Below are 24,373 nucleotides of genomic sequence, written 5' to 3' on the forward strand. Positions count from 1 at the left end.
TGCAACTATCAACTTATCTACATTATTTTACAGTGTTGAAGATGTTAATGTTAAGAGATAACAAAAAAAATCTTAGTTATTATTTAAATCTACAGTTTGAAATCATATATTTCATGACTCTGCTTTCATTTTTAAAATATCCCACATCCAGAACGAAATTTGGAGCTTTACCGAAAACTTTGTTTGGTTGTAATGGATAAATTCAAAAACTACTGGACCGTTTTTAAATATTGTTTCACCATTAGAAAGCTATTTTATATGCGAGTAACATAGGCTATATTTTATCCCGGGCAGTAGCTCTCACGGGATGTGGGTGAAACCGCGGGAAAACGGCTAGTAATTAATAAAAACAGAAATAAATGCTTTTCTTAAAGATACAGATTGCTTTAACATTAACATTTTCAATATCTATTCTAAATTACTCTAATCAGTAGCATTCCTATACTTCCCTCTCATGAATTTGGGTAACGGTACCACACCGGGACATGGAACTTGTCCGTAAATTTCACAAATACATGGTCGCTCACAACCGATACCGAAGTTAGCTGGATTATCCTTCTTTTCTGCGGCTATCGCTTCTTGCTCTAATACAGCCTTTGATTTACCTGTAATTTTAAAAGTTTAAGTTATTAATGAATGTTTTGGAAGATGCTGGATGCAGGTCGAGGCCACAGGTATCTGTGGAGATCAAAGGGGGAGGCCTATGTTCAGCAGTGGACATCCTATAGCTGAGATGATGATGATGATGAATGTTTTGGACAACCCGCAAAAGTCACCATGACAGATTGCCAAACGGCCCTGGTTTAATTCTCGGTATGGTTATATGTGATGTGCATGTTTTGGCTGTGGTCTGGGCATATCTATTAATAAATATAAATTAAACAATTTGTAGTTTATCAGTTATGTTAGCACCCATAACACAAGCTAATAAATAGCTCACTGTCGGGCTAACTGACTGTAATTTAACATATATCATTCAACATAGATATAAGACGGTATCATGGAGACAGAAATATTAGTTTTTATGCAGTGTTGAAGGCGAAATTAAGTTCCCCAAGACGACCCACTGACCTAAATGCGATATTAATCTAATAAAGGCACAACCTGGTAACTAGCTAAAAAACTGATACAAACTCGTTTCAAAATGACTGAAACATCAACACTTCTATGTATTTTTAACATCAGAAATAGGCCTTTGATGGTTATTAAATTTTTTACTTAGTCAAACTGTTGTTGCCAACCCGCATTGAGCAAGCGTGGTGATTAATGCTCAATCCTTCTCCCTGTGAGAGGAGGCCTGTGCCCAGCAGTGGGACGATATAAACGGCTGTAACAAACTGTTTGAAACTCACCAACAGTTTTAATTAGATGTTCTAAAATATCTTCTTTGCTCTTATTGTCGACATCAACCAAAATTTTCCTCCCATCTTCAAAATAACATTTAATAAATGGCGAAGGAGTAAGATTCTTCAACGTAGCTACTTGCACGTCCGGATTTTTGTACTGGATTTGCGGCAAATACCAAAATACGAAATCTTTGGCGCCCTGATTGTTTTGCCCAATTATATTGTAAGCCACTGAGAATATCTTAATTTTATCCTTCAATACCAGCCGGCCGGCGTTTAAGTAGTTAAGTGTGCGCCTTATAGGAGCTTTCCCTTTCATGAACGGCATTTTTTGAGTATTTTAATTTTCTTTTTAACAAAAATAACCTACAAGCAAATAACCTCAAAATTATGCAAACACTGAACGAATTGTCAAAATCAATCTTTGACATTGACGGGCACACGACTACAGATAACAAATATTTAACCGAGTGTAAGCTGTAAAGCTAGGAACGGATTAAAGGACGCGGTGTACGGCCTCGGATGCCCAGAGCGGCATTATTACATAAGATATCTGATCATTTTATATTATACAAACATCCAGGCAGCATGCCAGATGTAAGTATGTGTCGGTCTGCCGCTCTCACAGTTTTCACAGCTCAGTGTACATTGTACGTCACGGGCTATCAGTCGCGTGCAGCTTTAGCTATTAGCTTATTTTAGCTAATTTATTAAAAAATACTAATTACGATATTCTTAATCGTATTCATAATTCTTTTTTGCACATAATATCTGCGCTCTGGCCAAGCTCTGGCGTACCTACAAATATTTTAAATATCACGAAGAAAAATATTTACCGGATTTTCTAAAAGTAGGTACATGGGACCAACCCCACCACTCCAAAATTCTTCGTAGGTACCTAGACTGCCATTATATCTTCGGCATAGATAGTAGAAAAAGCAACTTGTTTGTTAGGTGACTTGCACAAGAATTTTGAAGTGGGGGTGCACCTCATAAGCACTGACTATTTCTTTGACAACACAAACGAAAATCTATCAAAACTGTCATCGATTTAAAACTGACTGAAAAATGGTCACAAATTTTCAAACCTCAAATCAATAATGTGATGTTTGCATCTAACAGCAATGTAATCAACAGCAATAGCCAAAATGAAATCCGTGGTTTTAGTAAACACTGGTCACAGGTTTAGCAAACACATACAATGAGTAGTAAAAAACCCAAATGCGCCAAAGTAAAGAATCCTTGCAAATTTTGTCTGCAGCAAGTAACCAATAAGAACGGGCTGCAATGTCAGGGCGCTTGCAAGAAATGGGCCCACTTCAAATGCCTCCACTACACGCCAGGAAAAATAGCGGACATCAAAGCTGGTATAATAAAAGTGACGTGCCCCTGCCCTGACTGTGATACCAAGCAAAAAAAAGAGTTTCTGACCAATCCTCCTTTCTCTTGTAAAAGCAACGAATGTCCCGCTAACAGACCTCAAAAATGCGACTCAGCAGAGTGTCCCTCAAAACTCAGAAACAGGAAAACTGACCGTTTTGTGTGTAAGAAGCCAAACTGTTCCACCAGTACCAGAGAAATAGACGAGATGGCTGATGCAGTTGATTCCCCGGTCACAGTATACCCGAGTTCGCCAAGTCCACGGGATTCATACCCAGACATATCTACAATACCTTCGCCGTGTCCATCACTTTCGCCAAAACGACGCCAATCTCCAAAAGGGAGGTTTTTTTCAAGAAAAAGAGGTAAGAAGAACGATGGAAAGTCTCCCTCCTGCGGTTCCTGTTCAACGCGAACATCACAAAATTCAGTAAGACGTAAGTAAAATTACAGGGCCACCATCATCAGCCCAGTCAGGCGTTGCTGCGGAACATCGTTATGAAATGCACGTGATTTATGTCGATTTTCAGCTACCCTTCTATTCCTTTAACTAACTATTTATCGTCCAAGGTGTACTGGGGTAACTCCCTCTCTTTTTCTATGTCATTTAACAGAGTTGTTCAGGAAATAGTTTAAAACAAATAGGTCCATTTTGCAGGTGCTGATCAAAAGCCCTCATCTGAGTCGACTCGCTCGCCAAGAAACCAGCAGTCGATGGTAACTGCCCTCCAAGAAATGTGCGGAACTGTCGGCCAACTTTCTGTTCAACTCAGAGACCTTATGTGCAAAATAATGGATACATCTTAACCAATAATAAGCTATGTAAACTGATGTTGAAGTCTTATTATTTCATGTAGCTCAACACAATTCAGGCACAACTATTTCATGATACATACCTACAGGTTTTAGGAATTCTGTAGACATCTATTTATTAAACATATAATTGTATTTTAATTATTGATATACATATAAAAATAAGTAGGTAGGTAGGTAGGCATATTAGGCATAATTAATATAAACATAATTATTTAAAAACTTGCAGAAAACTTTCGATACGATTCTGTGCGGCAAAGCGTTTGGCAACCATAGGTGCCTACCTACCTTCAAGTGTAGTCAGCTGTATTGGACGTGTTTTTAGAAAGCGTAAGATCGATCGCAAAAATGGTGATGGGAATTATTTAAGGTACTCGAAAGTAAAGGTTTTGATTATTTTTGAATGAGCATAATCTTCATTTGTAGAGCTTTTTAGCTTATTATCATCATGTCTACAAAAACGATCGTAGAAGGGAAGAATTCCAGTTATGTTTTTGGAAATGCTGGGACGGAATTCAACGGAATACCTACATAAAAGATTAAAAGGTCCTACTACACCATAAATACAGCCTATTGGGAATAAATCTTTGTGCCGTAAAAAGGCCAAGATTTACTTAAAATATGACAGATTTAATCTGACAGACATCTGCATAAAGAAAAAATCTAAGATGACAACATCATAACACATTTCTAAAATTCACCATGCCGAGATAAATATGAAAGAATCTATTAAAACGGAAACCTAACATATCAACCATGGTAACTGTTTTCAAAAAAGGCTCAAGAAGTTTCTAATCACAATGTCAAAATGCAACAAAGTGAAAAATCCATGTAAGATATGCTTAGGACCTGTGACGCATAAGAACGGCTTACAATGCCAAGGTGCGTGCCAAAGTTGGGTGCACTACAACTGCCTGAACTACACCCCTGGCAAGATCAAGGACATAAAGGCCGGTATAATCAAAGTAACATGCCCCTGTCCCGACTGCAAGACGAGTATGCCCAAAGAATTCCGAACGGATCAGCCATACAGCTGCACCAATTCCATGTGCCCAGCAAACAGGCCCCCCAAATGTGACAACATGCAGTGCCCTATTAACGACGCCGGGAAAGGCCGCGTGGTGCGACCACCACCTCCTTGCCCACTCAGCAAATGTGGCAATGATTGCAAGACATACACTACCCCGCAGTTCAGTAGTCCGCAGTTACGACCCTCGTGCCCCTCGCCTCAACCACAGCCTCCGTGTAGTAATAATAATAATTACGGCGGCGACATATCACCAATGTCTTCTTCTGACGCTTGCCTAAGCGAAGCAATCACCAATCGATGTCCTTCAGGATGCTCATCAACACAAGAAGACGTTCAAGGAGATGTAGGCGTATATCAAATGGGAAGCAGCATGCCCTCATTTCACGTTGTGGAACAGATGTGTAACACCGTTGGCCAGCTTACGAATCAGATCAATGATCTCATGATGAAGATGAAGCAGGCGTGCAACAGGCCGGGTGGTAATGGTAACGGTGGTAGCAATGGTAGCAGCAACGGTGGGAATGGAAATGGTGGGAATGGTGGAGGAGGCTGCTGTCCAAGATCACCAAAGTCAACATGTCCACAAAAAGGACCAAAATCGATGTGCCCAAAACCTTGCTACTGCCCCGGTAACCCTGCTCGACGAAAATAGATATTCCAATTTTATTTCAATTTATTTTTAATAGTTATGGAATAATATATTGTTGTCTACATATTTTGTGAAATAACTGATCTACGTTTCAAAACATTGGCGAGTTTTATTCGTATCTAATTTAAATGACGACGGATTTTAATATAGCGTGTTCCTTCCAAGTTTAAAAGGAATAATATGACATCCGTTTCAATGCTAAATATAATTTATTGAGAACCTCGTGAAAAATAAATAATTAAAAAAAGCTATTATTTTTATTTCAGTATTAGCCTGTTATGCACTTAAATAATATCAATGGGATGCTTAGCTAAAAAAACACGACTTTTTATTCTAACATTTGACGAACTCCAAAAAAAATTAGGCTCATTTTAATGTGATGAATGAGGTAGGCACATTTCTCCCAAAGACATAACACACCTCTGCCTTACCTTTCAAGTATAAATAATTGGCCCGATTTTCTATAGCTATTTTATGAAGTAAACGAACCACATAATTTATCCCGCTAAATTAATGTTCGTATCATAATCAGCTACGAAAATGTCAACGCATGAGCGTGCTTTGATATATTATGATCATTTATTCTCTCTATGACAAGGTTTTTGCCCTGTAGTAGGACATACAGGACAACTTTCGCTAGGTGTTTTACGTGACTTCTAATGCATGCAGATTTTTTTGCAGAGGTTTTGGTTCTGAGAAAAGAAGAGATCCGATTGGCATTTGATGAAGATTTGGGTCATTTGTAAGTGTTTTAATATTAATGGTATCTTCCATTTTTTTCTATATGGAGTAGGTTGTGACTACAAGTGAGGAAACTCCAAATATTATCGCCATGGCTTACTTGGCCTTACTGAAGGTAGCATTCCATGATCAAGGATTCATTGAGTAACATCCGAATATTATCTTTGTTCTTATAAGCAAAATTATCTATGAAGTATCCCGTTAAGGACAATCAAAAAAAAGTCAGGTAATATTTGTTTGAAGTGAGGGGTCGAGGACCAAAAGATTTGTTGAACCACGGGGCGTATGTAGTATGAATTATGAGTTCTATTTTCATATTTATTGCAGGCAGACATTTCGCAGGAGTCTAAGACATATTTCAGCTATACAAGAACTTGAAAACCTTTTAAAAAGTTCTTTGTTGGAGATAAAATTCTAAATCTCACATTTCTTGCTCGGCATACATCATGTTCGCAAAAAAATCGTTCTTTGCTTCGAATTTGAACTTACAACACATAGAAAAGTTAGCTGTAAACGTAATGTAATGGCCAAAATTCCATTAAATCGATTCCACAAAGTTCTGCCGTTCGTCAGAAATCTACCACAAGTTCTAACGTGGACCATTGTGCAAGTATGATTGGCAATCTATCTTGTTTGCAAGTTATGATCCTCGGTCTAATGTGGTGTGAAAATTAACTTGGGACTGTTTTGAAGCCGATGGTACCTACCTACTGTTGTTAGGCCGAAAATTGGGGATCCCGTAGTATGTAAATTTATCTGTTGGTAAAATAAATGGTTTATTGGTTCAGTGGTTCAAGCTACTGCACTATTTGATATGAGGTAGATTAATATTGAAAGAGGTTTTAGTGGTTAACAAGAGTTTGTTTGCTTGAGCGCGGTAATCTTAGGAATTACTGCTCCAAATTGAAAAACTCTTGCAGTACTATTAGATGTCTAATTTATCGAGGAAAGCTAACTTGTTATCCAGTTGCGGGTAGTGGTTCACCTCCCGTGACGCGTCGGAAGCCGCGGGGAACAACCACTTGGCGATATCATGGCAGGGCAAATCATAGATTGATCCACAATCGCAATATCAATAGGTGCCCTTGACAAACCTACACAGATAGTCAAAAATCTATGATCATTATCTATGATAAACTATCACGCACCTTTTGATGTAGCCGTGGCAATCTAGTCATAGAAAATCAAGGCTGATATAGGTAGTTATTTCTGAATGTTTGTTTGTTTGACCTGCTTCATCATCATCATCATCATCATCTCAGCCGTAGGACGTCCACTGCTGAACATAGGCCTCCTCCTTAGATCTCCACGATCGAGCGTCTTCCGGCGACCTTTCACCTTGTTGGTGGACGTCCTACGCTGCGCTTGCTAATCTGTGGTCTCCACTCCAGCACTTTTCGACCCCGTCGGCCAGTATAGTTGAAAAAAAATATATGGAACTGTGTAGGTCTAGATCACAGAAATACAGAAACTCGCACAAAAATCGACCCCAGGCAATTTTTTTTGCAAAAATATTTATCTACCCGTACTGGCTAGCATGTTTTTGTACGAAGGTTTTTCGAACCTACATTTTCAAGGAGCAAGACGACCAAAAGAAACATTTGTATGCACACACGTGGTAGGTATCCCACATTTAAAACCCTGAGGTTCAAAATTGTTTTGATGCCGGAAACAGCTGCTCTCCCATTTTGAAAATATAACCAACCATTTCTATTAAACAGCTGTTCTACAAAACTTGATATATTTAATTTCAATTTGGTAATAATTTGTTTTCAATAATGACTTATAGCCACGTTGATTTATTAGAACGATAAGTGAATTCTGATTTAATATATTGAGTTATTATCGCTAGATTTATTAGCAACTTTCTAACGAGTTTTTGGAGGGCGTATTAACAAAGTTAATTCTTATTCTTGATGGATATATTTGAGGACATTTACCCTGTAAAGAGAGTTATGTTAAGGTACCTTTTTAGGTAGCCATTGTCAAAAAAGATCGTTCAAAGAATGGTTGGTATAATCAGGGCCCGAATTCTTAGTTTTTGCGAAGTCCTAAAATTTTAAGAACGTGGATAGAGATATAGAGAAAAGGGATTGCCAAAGAATCGATAGATGGGTTGTGTGAAAGATGATATGGCTGAAAGGCTGATGTCTATAAATAACTCTGGAAGAAGAAGGAATTACACCAACCCGGAACCCCAAATAAAGTTTTTGATGATTTTGGGTGATGGGTTTTGATTGAAGAAATCAGAGGTATTTTTCAGAGTTTGGTAGGATTGACTGTATAATAGTTTTTGCTCAGTACAGATGTTTCCCCTGAAAGATGCATATGAATTAGGTATCTAATTTATATGAAAAATGAAATAAATAAAATTGTATAATTTGGGTGACTTTGTTCAAAACGTCTTGTAGTCTTACTCTACGAACTGGAAATAGATTACCTGTTATTTTTATAAAACGAACAAGTTGTTCGTTCATCTTGAGAAGTTTTAATTATCTTGTTAGTTTTGTTTATTTGTAGTCCCTGTACCTATCCAGTTTATATTATAGACTAAAAATCAACTATTAAGGTAAGTAATAGTGTCCTGCTTTACAAGGCCTTCCATTTATTACAAGGCACATATAAACATAAACATAGATTTTAACATGTATGCATACTCAGGATACATAAGTAGGTATGTAGACAACTCTTTTTTGGAGTTGATTTTCTTTTCCTATGAGACCGTATTAATTTTATTTCTAATCGCATCTGTACTTGTATAATGTGATGAAGTGTAAGGATACAAAGATAGTGGAAGACCAAAGAGAAGATAGAAGGATTGTGTGAAAGACGTAGTCGAATTCACTAGTGAAACTACCTCCGACAGAGAGAAGTAATAATAAATATTGTGGAAGAGGAAGACATGCTGCGCCGACCACAAATGAGAAATAGTGGTAACCCGGGTTAAGGTCTTTGGGTAAAGGGCACGGGAATGACGACAATGATGATGATGATATAAGTATTATGCTATCACTTTCATTTGACAGTAAATATTTCTTATCTTCCTATGTCAATGACTCCAAATTTTGTATTCGACCGATTGATGCACTGATTTGTGACTAAGGACGATGTAATCCGTTTGATTGCAAGTGTTGCATTGATTTTAAAGTTCATACCTAATTTATCGTTTGTTTGTTTGTTCTTAAATATTAGGCGGGATATGACATCTTTTTGATGCATCAGCGATTTTTGATTGAGTCATGTGAAAAGTATATTTATGTAGGTACATGAAAGTAAATTGAGATAGAAGTAAATATCAAAATTACCAAATATACATCCGTTCGTTTGGTTTGACAATTCACGTTTAAGAGGTAACAAAAAAACTGCAAAGTGAATTTGTACAGAGGGTTTCTAATATTAAGATATTCCAACAAAGATACCTAGTTTTAAGGCGCGGTCCCACCGCGGTGCACGGAGAGGCTACGCACGTGTATTAAGCTTCGCTCTGTAAGAAAATGTATGTGGTTGTGTCCACTGCAACCCACGGAGAGGCTACGCATGAATTGACGTCATTGATACACGCGTGGCTTGCTCGAATAGGCGGTTACATAGCTCAACGCTGTCAACGTGGGTCTACGTATCCACTGGAGTACACGAATTAGACCCACGACTATGTACAGCTCGGTTATCGCAGAGCAGTTGTTGTAAACGGTTACGTAGCTCAACGCTGTCAGCGTGGGTCTACACGTGCGCCGTGCCATGCTATACATAGTCGTGGGTCATATTCGTGTACTTCAGTGGAAACGTAGACCCACGTTGTCAAACAAATGAATACACGCAGCTAAAATGCGCCGCGTGTCCGTGCACAGCGTGCACAGCGATGGTGCCGCGCCTTTATTGCTATTATTTTTGGGCATAGTCGCATGTATTTATCTAGCTTAATTATACAATTAATTGACACGAGTATTGAATAAGTTGATTGTGATCAGGCAAATCACGATAATCAATACCTAGATTATATTATTGGCATCAACATCTATTATAGAAGGCAGTTTGCTTCCGATATTCAACCATTTACTAAGATAAAGTCACCCAAAACTGTTCAATTGGCAAAAAATAATGTGCTTATAATTGAATTATTTGAAGTACGGATTACTTAAGTTTAGATGGAAGAAAGAAAATATTATTACAAAAGTCTCAAAATGGAGAATTCAAAAACGAAGCAGTTAATTATTATGGCTTGCAGTAAGTTGCCTTATTTTTATTAGTTATCTGTTTCTCGCGGTTTTGAGCCGTTTCTTGTAAAAGCTATATTCCGCACCCAGATTACAAGTAGTGACAAGAAGTATCCCAAAAAGTGCCCGCGCTCTGAAAAATTTTAGCTGGTCAATAATTCGTTGGATTTACGATTACCTTCAATAATCTTAGCTAACCGTCGGTCCAACTATCGAACGACAGTTTTATTAGCACGCTGGGGTTATTATGCTTACGCGAATGACAAACCTTTCCTTTGCATTTTCCTCTTATATTTTTTTCTTCTCCAGTTAGCGTAGGCCAGCTAATAGTAGGATGGAGTGTTGGCTGGTCAGCACCAATACTTCCCAAGCTCCAAGACTTGGAGACCAGCCCCTTGGATATAATACCAACAGATTTGCAGATCTCATCAATAGGATCCTTACTGTATATTGGCTCAGTTGTGGGTAAGTTTCGATTAAGACATTGTACCTACATAAGATTTCGTCTCAAAGATACTCTAATTTTGTCCCAGAAGTTAATTTTAAAAAATAGTTACGATAAAAAATACATAATTTATGTGACGAAAAGAACATCTATTTAACACTTCACAGCATGTCTTTGTATAATGTTCAGTACCTGTATTATCTCATACTATCAACACCAACTAAAATAGGTACACGAGATTCTTTTCTGTATTATTCCAGACAACTCCTTAATATATTAACATGTCCCATATACCTTCTCCAGACTAGAAAGTGTAGAGTCGTTAACAAAAACCACATCATCTTTACCAGACCCAACAACATCACACTTCTTTTTCCAGGACCTTACGTAACCAGTATCCTATCAAACATGGTGGGTAGAAAACCATGTCTAATCATCGGTGGAGTTCTGAACGTCATCGCCTATATTCTGGTGGTCACCACGACAAACATCGCCATGATATACGCCGTCAGGATCGTCAGTGGTCTAGGCATGGGGATCACTATAGTCTGCAATATTGTTTATGTTGGTGAAATTGCGTGAGTAACTTTTTTTGAGTTGAGTAATCATCAGATGATTCCAGCTGTGGATCCAGTGAAAGGTGTCAGACTTTTACTGACGCACGTTTCTTCTGAAGCCTCTTGGTGTATCAAGGCCGCGGTAACTGTTTCAAAATATCCTTCAGCTCTAACCAAACTTTAATTGATCATCATCATTATATCTCTTTGTTAGAGAAAGAATAATATTTATGTAATTTTATCGTTATTTTTCTTCTTTCTGCCTTGTTCTTGATTTTATTTGACCCCGCCTGTCCCCGTCGCTTCTGCCTTGTTTCTAATTTTATTTGGTCCCGCCAGTCCATCACTTGTCGTACTAACATTCACTTTCTTCTTATTTATATCATCTCTCACACGATTACCTATCCATTCACTTCGGCCTTTCTCTCCCTCTCTATCCATCCATCCACGATTCTTATCTGATTCGAAACCCGATAGCAGTCTGCTACCAGTCTAAAATGTCCAAAGACATTAACAGAACAAAAATACCAACAAAAGATACTCATTTCTTTTCAAGCGTGACTTTCTCGTGTTCTCTAATTAATTATAATCTAATCAAAATCTTTATTATGTAGGAACTGGTAATTCAGACTTTCATCAAAGATAGCATCTGTCTTTTGATGTTAATTAATAACTTTGTGATAACTTTCATACTCGATATTTGGTTATTGGCCATTGTTCTCTGTCGTAGGTTATCTAATCCCTGTCAAATGTCACCTTTGCTTCCATATTCTGACCGCTGACTGCATATTCTAACTTAACCTCTACAAACGATCCATGAATTTTACCAAACCATTTCATGAGATTTTCCGTTACAGTTGGGTCATAATAAATCTGCAAAAATCATCCAAAGTCTTCGCCACTTTGCCAAAAAAAAAATTGCTAGGTACCATTTTTATTACCTAGTTCCATAAAATATTGGCACGCAGACACGAAACTAACCCCAATATATTTGGACTTAGGCTAGGTAAATAAATAACATTTTTCTTCTATGTTCCAGCTCCACTAACATTCGAGGAATCCTATTAACATCGACATCCATAATGGGCATCACTGGTACTCTACTTGTCTATGCCATAGGTCCCTTTGTGTCATACGTAGGGACGGGATACATAGCACTAGGGATGTGCTTGGTCCATTTACTGAGCATCATATTTTTGGTGCCTGAATCACCTGTGTATTATGCCATGAAAGGTTAGTATTACTATCGAATTAAAAGTATGACCGTATCGATATTATCAACTTATTTAATGTCAATGAGGTGGTTGATATGATCTAATCAGACAGAAAATGCATCACTGTTGAATAAAGTGGTATGAAGATTTGTGATATACATAAAGAATATTAGATTCATTACCCACACTATGAGGCACCGTCTCCACCAAAGCAGAGACCAGCAGAACGGAACCAAGATCTGGGCCATATGGTGCCTTCTATACTGATTTATATTCTATTTTCTTATTTTCCAGATGATGACATCAAAGCCGCAAAAATCCTGAACATGCTAGGCCGAAGTGGAGACATAGAAAAAGTTATAGACACCTACGCAAAGCCCAAGGGGGAAACTTCCAGCAAGATCAAAGACTGGGTCGAGATTTTTACCATCAAGTCTAACCGATGGTCTTTGTTCATTACGTTTATGTTGGGAGCATTTCAGCAGACCAGTGGAGTGGCAGTTGTTCTGTTCTTCTCGACTAATATATTTGAGTTAGCTGGGTCTTCTATAAAGCCTGATTTAGCTACTATTATCATTGGAGTGACGAGGTTGCTCTCCAGTTTCATAGCTCCTTTGTTGATTGAGAGTAAAGGAAGAAGGATCTTGCTGCTGATTTCTATGGCTGCTTGCGCTTTTAGTTTGGTAAGTGGTCTGTTTATTGTAGACCCTCAAATAATTATGTTTTTTTTTCCAAGATAATAATTTAAATTCCCCTACCAAGAACCATATAAATAGACTGCAAAATCAGTTCTGAAGACTTTCTAATATGCACTATAACGGCCTTTTCGTCTATTGCAGACGATTTATGTGGTGGTGTCTGCGATACAATATGCACTAGTGACTTAATAAAGTCCATCATTTTGTTTTTCTTATTTATTAACGCATTTTACTTTGTCCACAGTCTATTCTGGGAGTGTACTTTCATCTGGATAGGATAGAAAGTCCTGTGTTACCTTCTATTGGCTGGCTGCCTCTGGTCTCTCTTATAATCTACTTCTTCTGTTATGAAGCAGGTGAGCTCAAAATAACAATACATAATTTATATTATCTGAAGAATGCTCGTGTAATTCAGTTATAAATTATCTTAATTAAAGAAGAATGACGTAACTTGCTGTAAATATTCTGCCTAGCCTCTTACTAACTGCGTATGTTGGGGTCATCGTCCAGTCTCACCTGATGTAGCTGAATACTAATAACGTTTAAACGTAATTCTAAGAGTTTTGGTTAAGGACGTTTGAGAACCAATATTAAAAAAAAACACTCTTTCAATAATTTATCCTATTTTGAAAACTACACACACTACTATACTATTAAACACCGCTACATAGTTCATCTAGGTATAACACAGTTCATTCACTAACTATTCTTCTTCACAGGTTTCGGCACAATCCCCAACGCCATAGTTGGCGAGATGTTCCGAGCCAACGTGCGCTCCAATGGGTCTGCTCTCGCCATCACCATGACATGGCTGGTAGGCTTCGGACTCACCACCAGTTTCACAACCATGGTGGACGTCCTCGGAGGAGATGTGACATTCTGGCTGTTCGGAGGATCGTGTATCCTAGCCTTTATGTTCACTTTCTTCTGTCTGCCGGAGACGAAGGGAAAAACGTTGCATGAAATTCAAGAGATGTTGAGTTGATTTTAAGATAAGTTTAAGCTGCTGTAGTGGTTTGACTCGTGTCGTGTGTTAACTTGTACAGGCATCTGGATAAAAAGTAGTCCAACCACTTATGATAAATGGGCTATCTAACATTGGAAGAGTTTTTAAAGCGGTCCAGTTTCAAGCAGACAAACTCAGCCAGAATCAGTATCAGTTTATGCGGTTTCACCCACATCCTACGGGATTCTGCACGAACCCGGATAAAAAGCCTATGTAGCCTATAGTCTTTCTTGATAAATGGGCTATCTAACACTGAAAAAAATTTTATAATCGGTTCTGTAGTTTCTGATTAGCGCGTTCAAGCAAACCAACTCTTCAGCTTTATAATATTAGTGTAGATAGAAAAAGATCGATGTGATGATAGAGTGAAATTGACGTCATGAATGTATTTATTAGTTAAACTATCAATATTGCATTTAATTATATTAGTGTTAGTTTTAAATCAATTCATGTAAATAGTTTGTTTGAAATAGTATCTGTAAATAATGATTTATTTAATTTTAAAATATTTGTGTGAGTTTGGATGATAGATTTGCATAAATAATGAGTGCATAATTAAAATAAACGTTTAATTATTATTATTTGTTTAGGATGTTTTCTTATCTTAACTCCTTATTACGTGTAATTACTAAATATAACTTCGGTGTTTACGTTAACAAAAACGTAACAGAACTTGTCTTATCTGCAAACGAGTTTTTTCATATCTGAAAGGAAATATAAAGGAAGTAATTTCTTAGTATAATTTGGTATTTAGTCCAATTAATTTTACGTTCAAGTTTAATTTAACACTGGAATACACAGTCTAATGAATGATATTAGGTACTAGCTGTTTCTCCCAGTTTCACCCACGCGACCAAGTGCAACTTTTTCTATAAGGTAACATATTTTTTTAGTAGTAGGTACATGAAATTTTCGTTAAAGAGATAGCAAAGTTAAATGCTAATTCTTCAAAATCTTAGTATAAACTTCACTTATTGAAGTAGTCGTTTTGTACCTACATAAAAAGATATTGGTGGCACGATGCCGCTAAAACACGATAAAAAATGTTTTAATAAACAAAAATAACATTGTTTAAGTATTTGGAATAGTAATTAGTAAAAATTATTTAGAGATCGAAGTTGTTGTTCAACGGGTTAAAACTGGTATAGGTAACCTGTGTAGAATAAATAAGTATGCGTGTGTGCAATTCTTTATACTCTAATTTTTCCTTTTGTTCACATTATTTCTGTCTCAGTCGGATAATTAATATTTGATCATTAGTGGAGCGAAGAAGAATATTTTGTGTTAGGTCACTCGAGTTCTTTTAAATGATAATTTTATTAAAGTGCATTTAAGCTGCTGCATTCTTAGCAAATAATCTATTCTATTCTTAAAAACTCATAATTACTTATGAAAACTTGACTAGAAGTTTTTTTTTGTGTGTTGTAGTAGTTATTAATAAACTGTAGCAATAAATAAAATAACTTCGTTCACATCCTTCCGTAGAGTGATTAATCTTCCAATTACATTAAAAATAGATTTACCATTTCATAGTTAAATAAATAAATAAAAAACTCATGAAAAATAAATTAGTGATTTTGTCAGTATTTAGATTTTGTGACAGTAAATAATGGATTCGTATTTGAAGACACAGATTTTAATAGTGGCCTGTGGTAAGTTAATTTTCTATTATTTTCCAATTAACTAAGTTACTGAAATAAATTATACCTACCATATTATGCTCGTTATATTCAGACCCAGTAGGTAATAAGTGGATAAATGACAATTTCACTGTTGTAGATCAGCTGCAGCCAAATGGTCGAAATAGCCGTTCAATCAAACAGCCACCCTTCTCACTGAACAAAGTTATTAATTCTATTATTTTACGTTTATACATGTATGTTTGTTTTCCCGCATTTCCCGGAGATCTTCCTCTCGTACCGGGATAAAATACACCCTATGTTATTTGCGAAGAGTATAGGTTTCCAACAATGAAAACTTTTTTCAAATCGGTTCAGTAGTTCCGGAGCCTTTACAAGCCGGGCACAAACAAACAATCAAATGTTTCCCCTTTTGTATATTGCTGTTTTATTTAAGACATGCTTAAGCAACGTTTATAAGTAAGAATTTTCTTAAACAGCCCTTAAGTATTACTTATATTTAATTCACGTTTATACGTAAGGCTGTACATGAATAATTTACTAGGCTGCGTTTCAAAACAAAATATGTTTCATTAACTATTAATCTAACCTAGTAATTAAATTATTACGGAACAGCGAAAATTGATGTAAATAAATGCTATTGTTAAATAAATAACGGTTAGGTAAATATTTAAACTATTGTATATATCGATAATTCCTATATTTTGTTTTTGTTCCTACCATTGTTCTTGTATTATTTTTAAATTTTTTAATTTATGTTACTTTATTTTATTTTAGCCTGGTTATTTGACTGGTTGGCAATAAGTTACATATTTTATTTTTATAAAACCTGTGCATGCTCAGTTTGCTCATTCTTTTTACAATTGTTACACTATTGCTATAAGTGAAGACTTGTCATTGGCTCCATGTTAACTAAACTTGTGTTATTTCTAGTTATTTTAGCTGTAAGTCTTCCATGTTACATAAATAAATAAATAAATAAATAAAGTTTGCAGTGCAGCAATTTATAAAGCTGAAACCTTTTAATATTCAATTTGATATTGTGAAATAATTGAAACAAAGAACCAGACCGAAATGGTATTTTAACTGCATGAATAATTTCCTGCCAATATTTTGTTATGTCAGAATTAAAATCGGTCCATCCGTTCGTGAGGTCCCATTACAAAGTTACACAAACAAACACACACGTCAAACTTGTAACACCGGGGGGTATAAAGGTTTAAGATTGATGAATGACTTGACGATGAACCCATCAAGAGTTATTTTACAATTTAAAATACCCGAGCTTAGTGAATATAATTATTTGCGTAACATGCTTGGCGTAACAAAACCTATCAAGAGAAGAAAAACTAAACCGCGAAAAAACAAGCTTATTTTGAAGGTTTTTCTTTCAAAATTATATTTGAAATTGGATAATATTCGACTAAATAATATCGAAATTTTAAGACACGTAGTCACAATCTGTCGCCTGACGCTTTCAACATCTGTTAAGCAGCTAAATATAAAGTCTTAAGTTCCAACATTATTAAATTTCATTTTTATTTTACTTGCGACTGAAAATAAATCCTTTCTTATGTTATGAAAGAGAGTGTTATTATGTCTGTCATGTGTTCACGTGCTGAATGAGATAACATATTTCGTATATATATTATAAACGCTAAAGTAAGTATGGATGTTTGTTCCTTTTTCGTGCAAAAACTACTGAATGAATTTTGATGAAACTTGGCAGGAATGTAGCTTACACTTCAGAACCAGCAGTTTCCCGCGGTTTCACTCCGTTTCACCCGACTTCCGCGGCGACTATTTCCCGTAACCAGATAAAATATAGTACGTTACTCGGGGATAATGTAGCTTTCCAACAGTGAAAGAATATTTGAAATAGATTCAGCAGTTTCGGAGTCTTAGGATACAAACCAACAAAATGTTTTTCCTCTTTATACTTTACGAAGTTTTTCAAAGTTTTACAAACTTTATACCTTTTTTCCTTTCAGTAAACATAGGCCAGTTCATAGACGGCTACAGCGTTGGCTGGTCAGCTCCCATCATCCCCAAGTTGCAGGATCCTCAGCAGTCACCGCTCCCTGAGGTGGTGACTGACTTCCAGGTGTCCTGTATAGGATCCTTGTTGTATATTGGTGCTATTGTTGGTGAGTTTAAAGAGTGATTAACGAAAAACAAGAGTTGTTATAAGTTTCACTGCTGTTTTTCCTTAGTTTACCATGTAAATATATTAACGATAAATGGAATTATTTTTCCAAATCGGTCCAGTACTTCCTCAAATTAACATGTTCAAACGAACTCTTTTGTTTTGCATATAAATATTGTAGCAAAACATAGCTATCTCCAAAAATAGCTGCACCAATTTGGATGTACTTCAATTCATATAAAGGTTAACAATAACTCATTTACTCATTTTTATATTTTTATTTACTAGAAAAGTACCTAACTATTAAGCATAGTTTACACGAAGCCAACACTGGCAGCCAATAAGACTGGCAACCATCGCTGGCTTGGAATTTGCCTCAGTTTTTCAAGCATTGGCGAAAATAGAGTGCCCGTCTATTTTCTAGCCAGTGACCTCCGCAGGACTGGGGCCAGCATAACTGGCTTCGTGTAAACTCTGCATAACAGTTGATATCAAGTTATAAATCGAACATGTTCTGGTTAACAAAGATAAACTGGACTTTCTTACAACTTTCTACTCCAAAATCCATATCTACTTTTTCAGGTCCATACATCCCAAGCTACCTATCCAACATAATAGGACGGAAACCATGCCTCCTTCTAGGCGGGCTATTGAACCTTCTCGCCATCATCCTCATCATCACCACTCGTAACATCGCCATGGTGTATGCTGTTAGAATCATCAGCGGATTGGGGATGGGGATGGTGACAGTCAGTAACTTGGTGTATGTCGGGGAGATTGCATAAGTATTATAACCAAACAACCCTTTTTGGGAAGTCGGTTAAGAATCAAAACTAAGTTAAATACATATTCCTAGTGCGTTAAGAAATTTAATTATAATCTACCTCAGTAACCACTTGATTCCCAGTTAATTGTCTAGGCGACAAATTGGGTCAGACATGAACATGTAGGTATTCGGGCGAGACCTTCTTCATTATCTCGCCCGCGGGCCAGATTTGACGTAGGCGAGATGTCGCCTAACCCTTGCCTGATTCTGAGTTCTTTTCTGATAAGTTCAGTTTAGGACAACGGCTGCTTATAGCAACCACATGGAAAAGTTTTATACAGATTTATTCGATTATTAAAATTGGTTCTACGAATACTTTGAACATAACTATGTAGTGTAGACCTTATAAAGGTCGCCGGAAGACGCTGGATGCAGGTAGCCTCCAATAGGTATCTGTGGAGATCTAAGGGTTAGGCCTATGTTAAGCAGTGGACGTCCTATGGCTGAGATGATGACGATAATGATGAACTATGTAATACACCTCCAAATTTTTAGTCATAATTATATATCCCACCGATAAAATGGTTCTACATTCGGAATATATTAAGATATACACCTCATCATCCTCCGAGCCTTTTCCCAATCATGTTAGGGTCGGCTTCCAGTCTAACCGGATTCAGCTGAGTACCAGTGCTTTACAAGAAGCGACTGCCTATCTGACCTCCTCAACCCAGTTACCCGGGCAACCCGATACTCCTTGGTTAGACTGGTGTCAGACTTACTGGCTTCTGACTACCCGTAACGACTGTCAAGGATGTTCAATGACAGCCGGGACCTACAGTTTAACGTGCCATCCGAAACACAGCCAATGGTGTCTAAGATATACTTAGAAAGTACATACAAACTTAGAAAAGTTGCATTGGTACTTGCCTGACCTGGGATCGAACCCGCGCCCTCATACTTGAGAGGTTGGTCCTTTACCCACTAGGCCACCACGACGAAAATATACACCTGCGAATTATATATACATTTCCTGTAAAACATTTTAAAATATTTTTCACATTCTGTACTGCTATTTCCAGGTCCACAAATATCCGAGGCATACTCCTAACATCTACATCCATTGTTGGCATATTCGGGACCCTAGCAGCCTACAGTATAGGACCTTACGTGTCTTATCAAGCAACTGGGTATATAGCTCTGGTCATTAACATAGTTCATGTGATCGGTATATTGTTTATACCGGAGTCTCCTGTTTATTATGCCTTGAAAGGTATGTTATACAGCTGTTACTATATAATTCTACATTAAACCATAATTAGTAAACTAGCGTCCCTCAGCGAAACTACGACATTATCCGGACTTCAAAAGACCTCTGAGATTATTTCAGACACTTTTCTTAGGGATAATCAGTTTAATTAGGAAATGCTGACCTCAGTATTTCTGAAATATAGAAGTTTAAAATCGATGTAAATCCAAATTGCAAATTAACATATATCCAGGTTCAGCATACATACGAGTATTATATTGTCTAAATATTTGAATAGTCAGAAATGCAACTATGTAGGTATGTATTGAGTTCCGCATGCAAGACCGCAAGTTTGCAACAGCCGGTTAGCTCCAATTTCACTGCTTTATCAAAAAAAATATCCGACCCGTATTTCAGCAACTAAAACAAAAAAGAAACTAAAGGTTACATTTTTTATAGCTTTCCAAGTGCAACGTAACTTAATATCGGGATTATTAACCCATTACTTTAGGTCTGAGTAATCCACATTTTTCAAAAAGTAAAAGAAAGTAGAAACTTATACTTAAGTTCAAGATTAAGTTTTTCAGGATTACTTTAAAGGTTTTTAATGTGGTTTTTTCTTGTGTCTAGATTTAGTGCTTCTAACATTAGTCTAAGCTTTAAAGTGGTACCTAACATAATTACTGAGTTTTTTCTTTTGAGATTTGTATGTAGCTGCCTATACGTTTTCAATTTTAAATGGTATAGGTTTAAGATTAGTTAGATTAGGTTCCTTTTTTACTCTCGTCGGGTAAGCAGGCAAGGTTGAGAGACTATTGATAGCCGAAGACCGGACATGAACCCCAGGCGCCTCGCGGTAACTCCTGTTAATTGCCAAACCTACCTAATGATGACAAATTATTATCTTCAGCTGTCAAAATCAATCTAGCAGTTTGATAGAAAAGCATGCAAAAAAATGCATAGAAAAACACCGGCCACATTTACATCACTTTTATTAAAAGTGGGGTAGAGATGTGCTATGAATGTAAGCGCCGTGAAATATCACAGTTGGAGCGAACATTTTTATTATTTTTACTGTCATTTATTTCTGAAAGGCTTGTTTTATTCTCTTTTCTATGTGAGTAATCGTGTGTTGAGTGCTTAAAATAATTATGTCACATTGATAATCTTATCGTGAAATTATTTTATTTTCACACCTACTATACTATTTATATCAACAAAATTGTTGTCATTATTCAACTGTTACCGAATCGTGGTAAATAAATAGGTAGATATTTTTTCTTGTAATACTCATCAGTAGAAAACAGGCAAAGTTAACATTTGGTTTCAGTAGGGAAATACCTAAATAAGATCTTAGAGGCTTTCTTTTGTCTACAAAAAGGACTAAATAACAAATTTCTTATCCATTCAAGCGAAACTAAAAGTATTTGCCTGCTAAGTTCCTGTTTGTGACCACATTTTCCTGTCTCAATGATTTATAGACTTTTCTAGGAAAAAGATTTAGTGTCCTACGTTTTTCGAGTTCCGTGTAGTTACCGGACAGTAGTTGTCACCGGTGTTGTCGAGATTTCTGTACCCATATACATAGGTTAGTTTGACTGACTGAACGTATAATCTACTTCTATGATCTTTTAAACAACTATGCAGAATGTTGACAAATATAAGGAAGGACGCATTAGATATATATTGATATGATTGATTGGTAGGTACATACTACACAGATTTACTATTTATTTGCATATTCTGAATGTCACTATAGTATGTATTTGTTGACGACTGTGCCTGAAAAACACATTTTTGTAAAATTTTTGTCGTCCACCCAAAACTAAAAAAGAATGATTTTTGAATTTTGAATTAGGTATTGGTTTACTATTGAATACAGGCCTTTCCTATCACGTTCTATATATACTGGTTTTTATAATTATACATCTAACTTCACCATGCATCAAAATAACCCCTATTCATTTCTCCAGGTAAAGAAACAGAAACCAAATCAACACTCCGACTCCTCGGCCGACTGGATGACTTAGAAAACGTCTTCGAGTCAGTTCAGGACTTGGACCCCAATGATGGCCACAGTTGGAAGTCCTGGGTGAAGATATTCACTGTGAAGTCCAATAGAACGTCCCTGATCATCACGTTTAGTCTGCTAACTCTTCAGCAGATGAGCGGAGTGGCAGCCGTGCTGTTTTTTGTTACCACCATATTTCAATTGGCTGGGTCTTCGATACGGTGAGTTTTGCTGTGTGCTAAAAGATTCTTTTTCAACTATCCGTTAGGCGTGAGTTGGACTTTCGTACCAATGCGTATAAGTAAAGCTCGAACGGAAACATAAACTGTATTGTGGAAAAAGCTTAACTTTGCTATCTAAAAGCTATTGGTCTCAGAGAGGTTTAGTTTTGTATCAAAACTATTTTTGGTACTAGTACTTAGTTGTGTCTTCTTGTAGTGGCTTAAATGGGATTCATCAGAATCACGGGCTGCTTCCTATTACACGCTTCTTCTAAAATTATATTTTCTTTCAGGCCAGATCTAGCCACAATCCTGGTAGGTGCAACGCGTCTGCTATCCAGTTTGATAGCTCCAACGTTAGTGGAGAGAGCTGGAAGAAGAATCTTGCTTCTAACTTCAACAGCTTTTTGTGCTGTCAGCTTGGTTAGTAAGAATATCGAAACTTCTATATTTATGGAGTTAAGGTGCCGCACTTTGCCTCTCGAACTGTCACAACAACATAAACAGACTTTTTCGTTTCAATAAATTCACCCAGATAAACGTATGCCTATGCCCATCTCCAGCGTCCCACTTGTGTATCTCCATACCCAATTTTATCTCAATCGGTACAACAGTTCTAACATAAAGACGTTACAAACAAATACATTTGTACAACTATGAAGTTAAGGAGGATGATTTATTTATTTTCAGTTTATCCTCGGCATATATTTCTATTTGGATCGGATACAGAGTTCCATCATTTCTGACATCAGATGGCTGCCACTCATGGCTCTAATTATGTACTTCTTCTCTTATGAAAGTGGTAAGAGATTATAAGTTTTACAATGAAAAAGGCGTGGTGATGTACAATCTAATTGTTTTTCCTACATTTGAATAACTGCCTTACTTTTGCGGCTCATGTGTTAATTATGTCAGATTACAGTAATTCCCGAATCTCTTAAAGACTTCACTTTTCACAGCTGTCACTTGCAAAGCAAAATGATATAAGAAGAGTCACGAAGACTAAAACTCCTGATTTTAATTAAGACTGTAATCTTTAAAAGCTAGCCAATAAGCATTAATTAAATTCATACTTCTAACCATTTCTCTAAGACCTATTAGCAGACTTAGAGATTACTTTCACCACAATAATATACCTATGTAGGTAGTTACTACTCTCATACCATCTCTTTAAGCACAATAAGTGGTCCCCATACTCATATCACCTCTCCCTTTCCAGGTTTCGGCACAATGCCCTTCGCCCTCGTCGGTGAGATGTTCAAGGGCAACGCCAGAAGTCCTGGCTCCGCCATCTCCATGACCACCGCTTGGCTCATCGGCTTCCTCATCGCCACCAGCTTCAACTCCATGCTGAACAGCATCGGCGGTGACGTCACGTTCCTCGTATTCTCTCTCTCCTGTGTCCTGGCTTGCTTGTTCACTTACAAGTTTGTTCCTGAGACTAAGGGCAGGACTTTGAGTGAGATTCAGCAGATTTTGAGTGGGTGATTGATTTGTAACAAAACAATCAAAATGTTTGTAAGCTAAGCTTAGCTTCAGCTTTTCCTACTTATATGGAAAAAAGTCAAATACAAATTAGTTTGATTTTAGTTGCCTATTCCGAAAGTAGCTTTTGATGGAGAAGAACGGGCAAGAAAATCCATAGTTTACTGAAAGGAGACTTGCCCATATCCGTCTTCTACCATCTATATTTTAGGCGGATTTTATCTCAATTCCTTCAGCACTTTTGGCATAGAGAAACGAACAAACTGACTTTCGTATTTAGAGTATAAGTGTATGATTTCGCCTTTATAATCTACTAGCCGTTTTCCCGCGGTTTCACCCGCGTCCCTTGGTAACTACTGCCCGTACCGGGATAAAATATAGCCTATGTTAGTCGTGAATAATGTAGCTTTCGAATGGTGAAAGAATTTTTAAAAACGGTCCAGTAGTTTTTGAGCCTATTTGTTAATGTTTGGATGCGGGTGAAACCGCTGGCAGAAGCTAGTATTAATATATGAGTGCAATGTCCAAAATATGTAGGTACTTTGAAAATGTTGTTAATAAGCACATATTTATTCCCTTTCTTAGGCTATTAAAACACAGTTATTTATAATTAGTTTATGTTAAATATACTCTTTGTTTGGCAAAGCAAAGTTGCAGAAGTTTTGTATTTAAATTATCATACATTCTGCAGTTATTAGTATTCGTAGTATTTCTTTACTTAGCATATATGAAACTATGAAAGTTTTCTCAAGACATTAAAAC

At 36.8% G+C, this 24,373-nt stretch overlaps 5 protein-coding genes across 6 annotated transcripts; 4 read left to right on the forward strand and 1 right to left on the reverse strand.

The window, feature by feature from the left end:
• Nucleotides 1-87: 87 nt before the first annotated feature.
• LOC110379282 (small ribosomal subunit protein mS25) lies at nt 88-1,770 on the reverse strand. Its single transcript, XM_021338889.3, has 2 exons — nt 1,353-1,770; nt 88-605 (listed from the first exon to the last, which is right to left on the reverse strand). The coding sequence occupies exons 1-2, from the start codon at nt 1,672-1,674 to the stop codon at nt 424-426; spliced, it is 504 nt and encodes a 167-aa protein (XP_021194564.1). The 5' UTR covers nt 1,675-1,770; the 3' UTR covers nt 88-423.
• A 572-nt stretch (nt 1,771-2,342) lies between these two features.
• Nucleotides 2,343-3,557, forward strand: LOC110379291 (uncharacterized). Of its 2 annotated transcripts, none has more exons than XM_021338900.3 (2): nt 2,343-3,163; nt 3,385-3,557. In XM_021338900.3, the coding sequence occupies exons 1-2, from the start codon at nt 2,548-2,550 to the stop codon at nt 3,531-3,533; spliced, it is 765 nt and encodes a 254-aa protein (XP_021194575.1). In that variant the 5' UTR covers nt 2,343-2,547; the 3' UTR covers nt 3,534-3,557. The 2 variants fall into 2 exon arrangements, with proteins under 2 accessions (XP_021194575.1, XP_021194576.1); XM_021338901.3 differs by having other exon boundaries at nt 2,346-3,091.
• A 627-nt stretch (nt 3,558-4,184) lies between these two features.
• On the forward strand, nt 4,185-5,440 carry LOC110379288 (uncharacterized). Its single transcript, XM_021338898.3, has one exon. It carries the CDS (start codon nt 4,340-4,342, stop codon nt 5,219-5,221), a length of 882 nt encoding a protein of 293 aa, XP_021194573.1. The 5' UTR covers nt 4,185-4,339; the 3' UTR covers nt 5,222-5,440.
• A 4,546-nt stretch (nt 5,441-9,986) lies between these two features.
• Nucleotides 9,987-14,633, forward strand: LOC110379292 (facilitated trehalose transporter Tret1). Its single transcript, XM_064040031.1, has 7 exons — nt 9,987-10,183; nt 10,483-10,638; nt 10,998-11,196; nt 12,215-12,408; nt 12,684-13,072; nt 13,332-13,443; nt 13,807-14,633. The coding sequence occupies exons 1-7, from the start codon at nt 10,105-10,107 to the stop codon at nt 14,070-14,072; spliced, it is 1,395 nt and encodes a 464-aa protein (XP_063896101.1). The 5' UTR covers nt 9,987-10,104; the 3' UTR covers nt 14,073-14,633.
• Nucleotides 14,634-18,388: 3,755 nt separating this feature from the next.
• Nucleotides 18,389-24,373, forward strand: LOC110379287 (facilitated trehalose transporter Tret1). Its single transcript, XM_064039969.1, has 6 exons — nt 18,389-18,642; nt 19,728-19,918; nt 21,868-22,126; nt 22,420-22,549; nt 22,817-22,928; nt 23,346-24,373. The coding sequence occupies exons 1-6, from the start codon at nt 18,389-18,391 to the stop codon at nt 23,612-23,614; spliced, it is 1,215 nt and encodes a 404-aa protein (XP_063896039.1). The 3' UTR covers nt 23,615-24,373.

This window comes from Helicoverpa armigera, chromosome 21 (genome assembly GCF_030705265.1).
Source record: "Helicoverpa armigera isolate CAAS_96S chromosome 21, ASM3070526v1, whole genome shotgun sequence".
Taxonomy (NCBI): Eukaryota; Metazoa; Arthropoda; class Insecta; order Lepidoptera; family Noctuidae; genus Helicoverpa; species Helicoverpa armigera.

Coding starts and splice junctions, on each gene's coding strand:
- LOC110379282 (XM_021338889.3), bottom strand. CDS start 1,674: ATGCCGTTCATGAAAGGGAAAGCTCCTATAAGGCGCACACTTAACTAC. Junction 606..1,352: donor ACATCTAATTAAAACTGTTG/GTGAGTTTCAAA, acceptor TTAAAATTACAG/GTAAATCAAAGGCTGTATTA.
- LOC110379291 (XM_021338900.3), top strand. CDS start 2,548: ATGAGTAGTAAAAAACCCAAATGCGCCAAAGTAAAGAATCCTTGCAAA. Junction 3,164..3,384: donor ATCACAAAATTCAGTAAGAC/GTAAGTAAAATT, acceptor TCCATTTTGCAG/GTGCTGATCAAAAGCCCTCA.
- LOC110379292 (XM_064040031.1), top strand. CDS start 10,105: ATGGAAGAAAGAAAATATTATTACAAAAGTCTCAAAATGGAGAATTCA. Junction 12,409..12,683: donor TGTGTATTATGCCATGAAAG/GTTAGTATTACT, acceptor CTTATTTTCCAG/ATGATGACATCAAAGCCGCA. Junction 13,073..13,331: donor CTGCTTGCGCTTTTAGTTTG/GTAAGTGGTCTG, acceptor CTTTGTCCACAG/TCTATTCTGGGAGTGTACTT.
- LOC110379288 (XM_021338898.3), top strand. CDS start 4,340: ATGTCAAAATGCAACAAAGTGAAAAATCCATGTAAGATATGCTTAGGA.
- LOC110379287 (XM_064039969.1), top strand. CDS start 18,389: ATGTTCTGGTTAACAAAGATAAACTGGACTTTCTTACAACTTTCTACT. Junction 22,550..22,816: donor CTTTTTGTGCTGTCAGCTTG/GTTAGTAAGAAT, acceptor ATTTATTTTCAG/TTTATCCTCGGCATATATTT. Junction 22,929..23,345: donor CTTCTTCTCTTATGAAAGTG/GTAAGAGATTAT, acceptor CTCCCTTTCCAG/GTTTCGGCACAATGCCCTTC.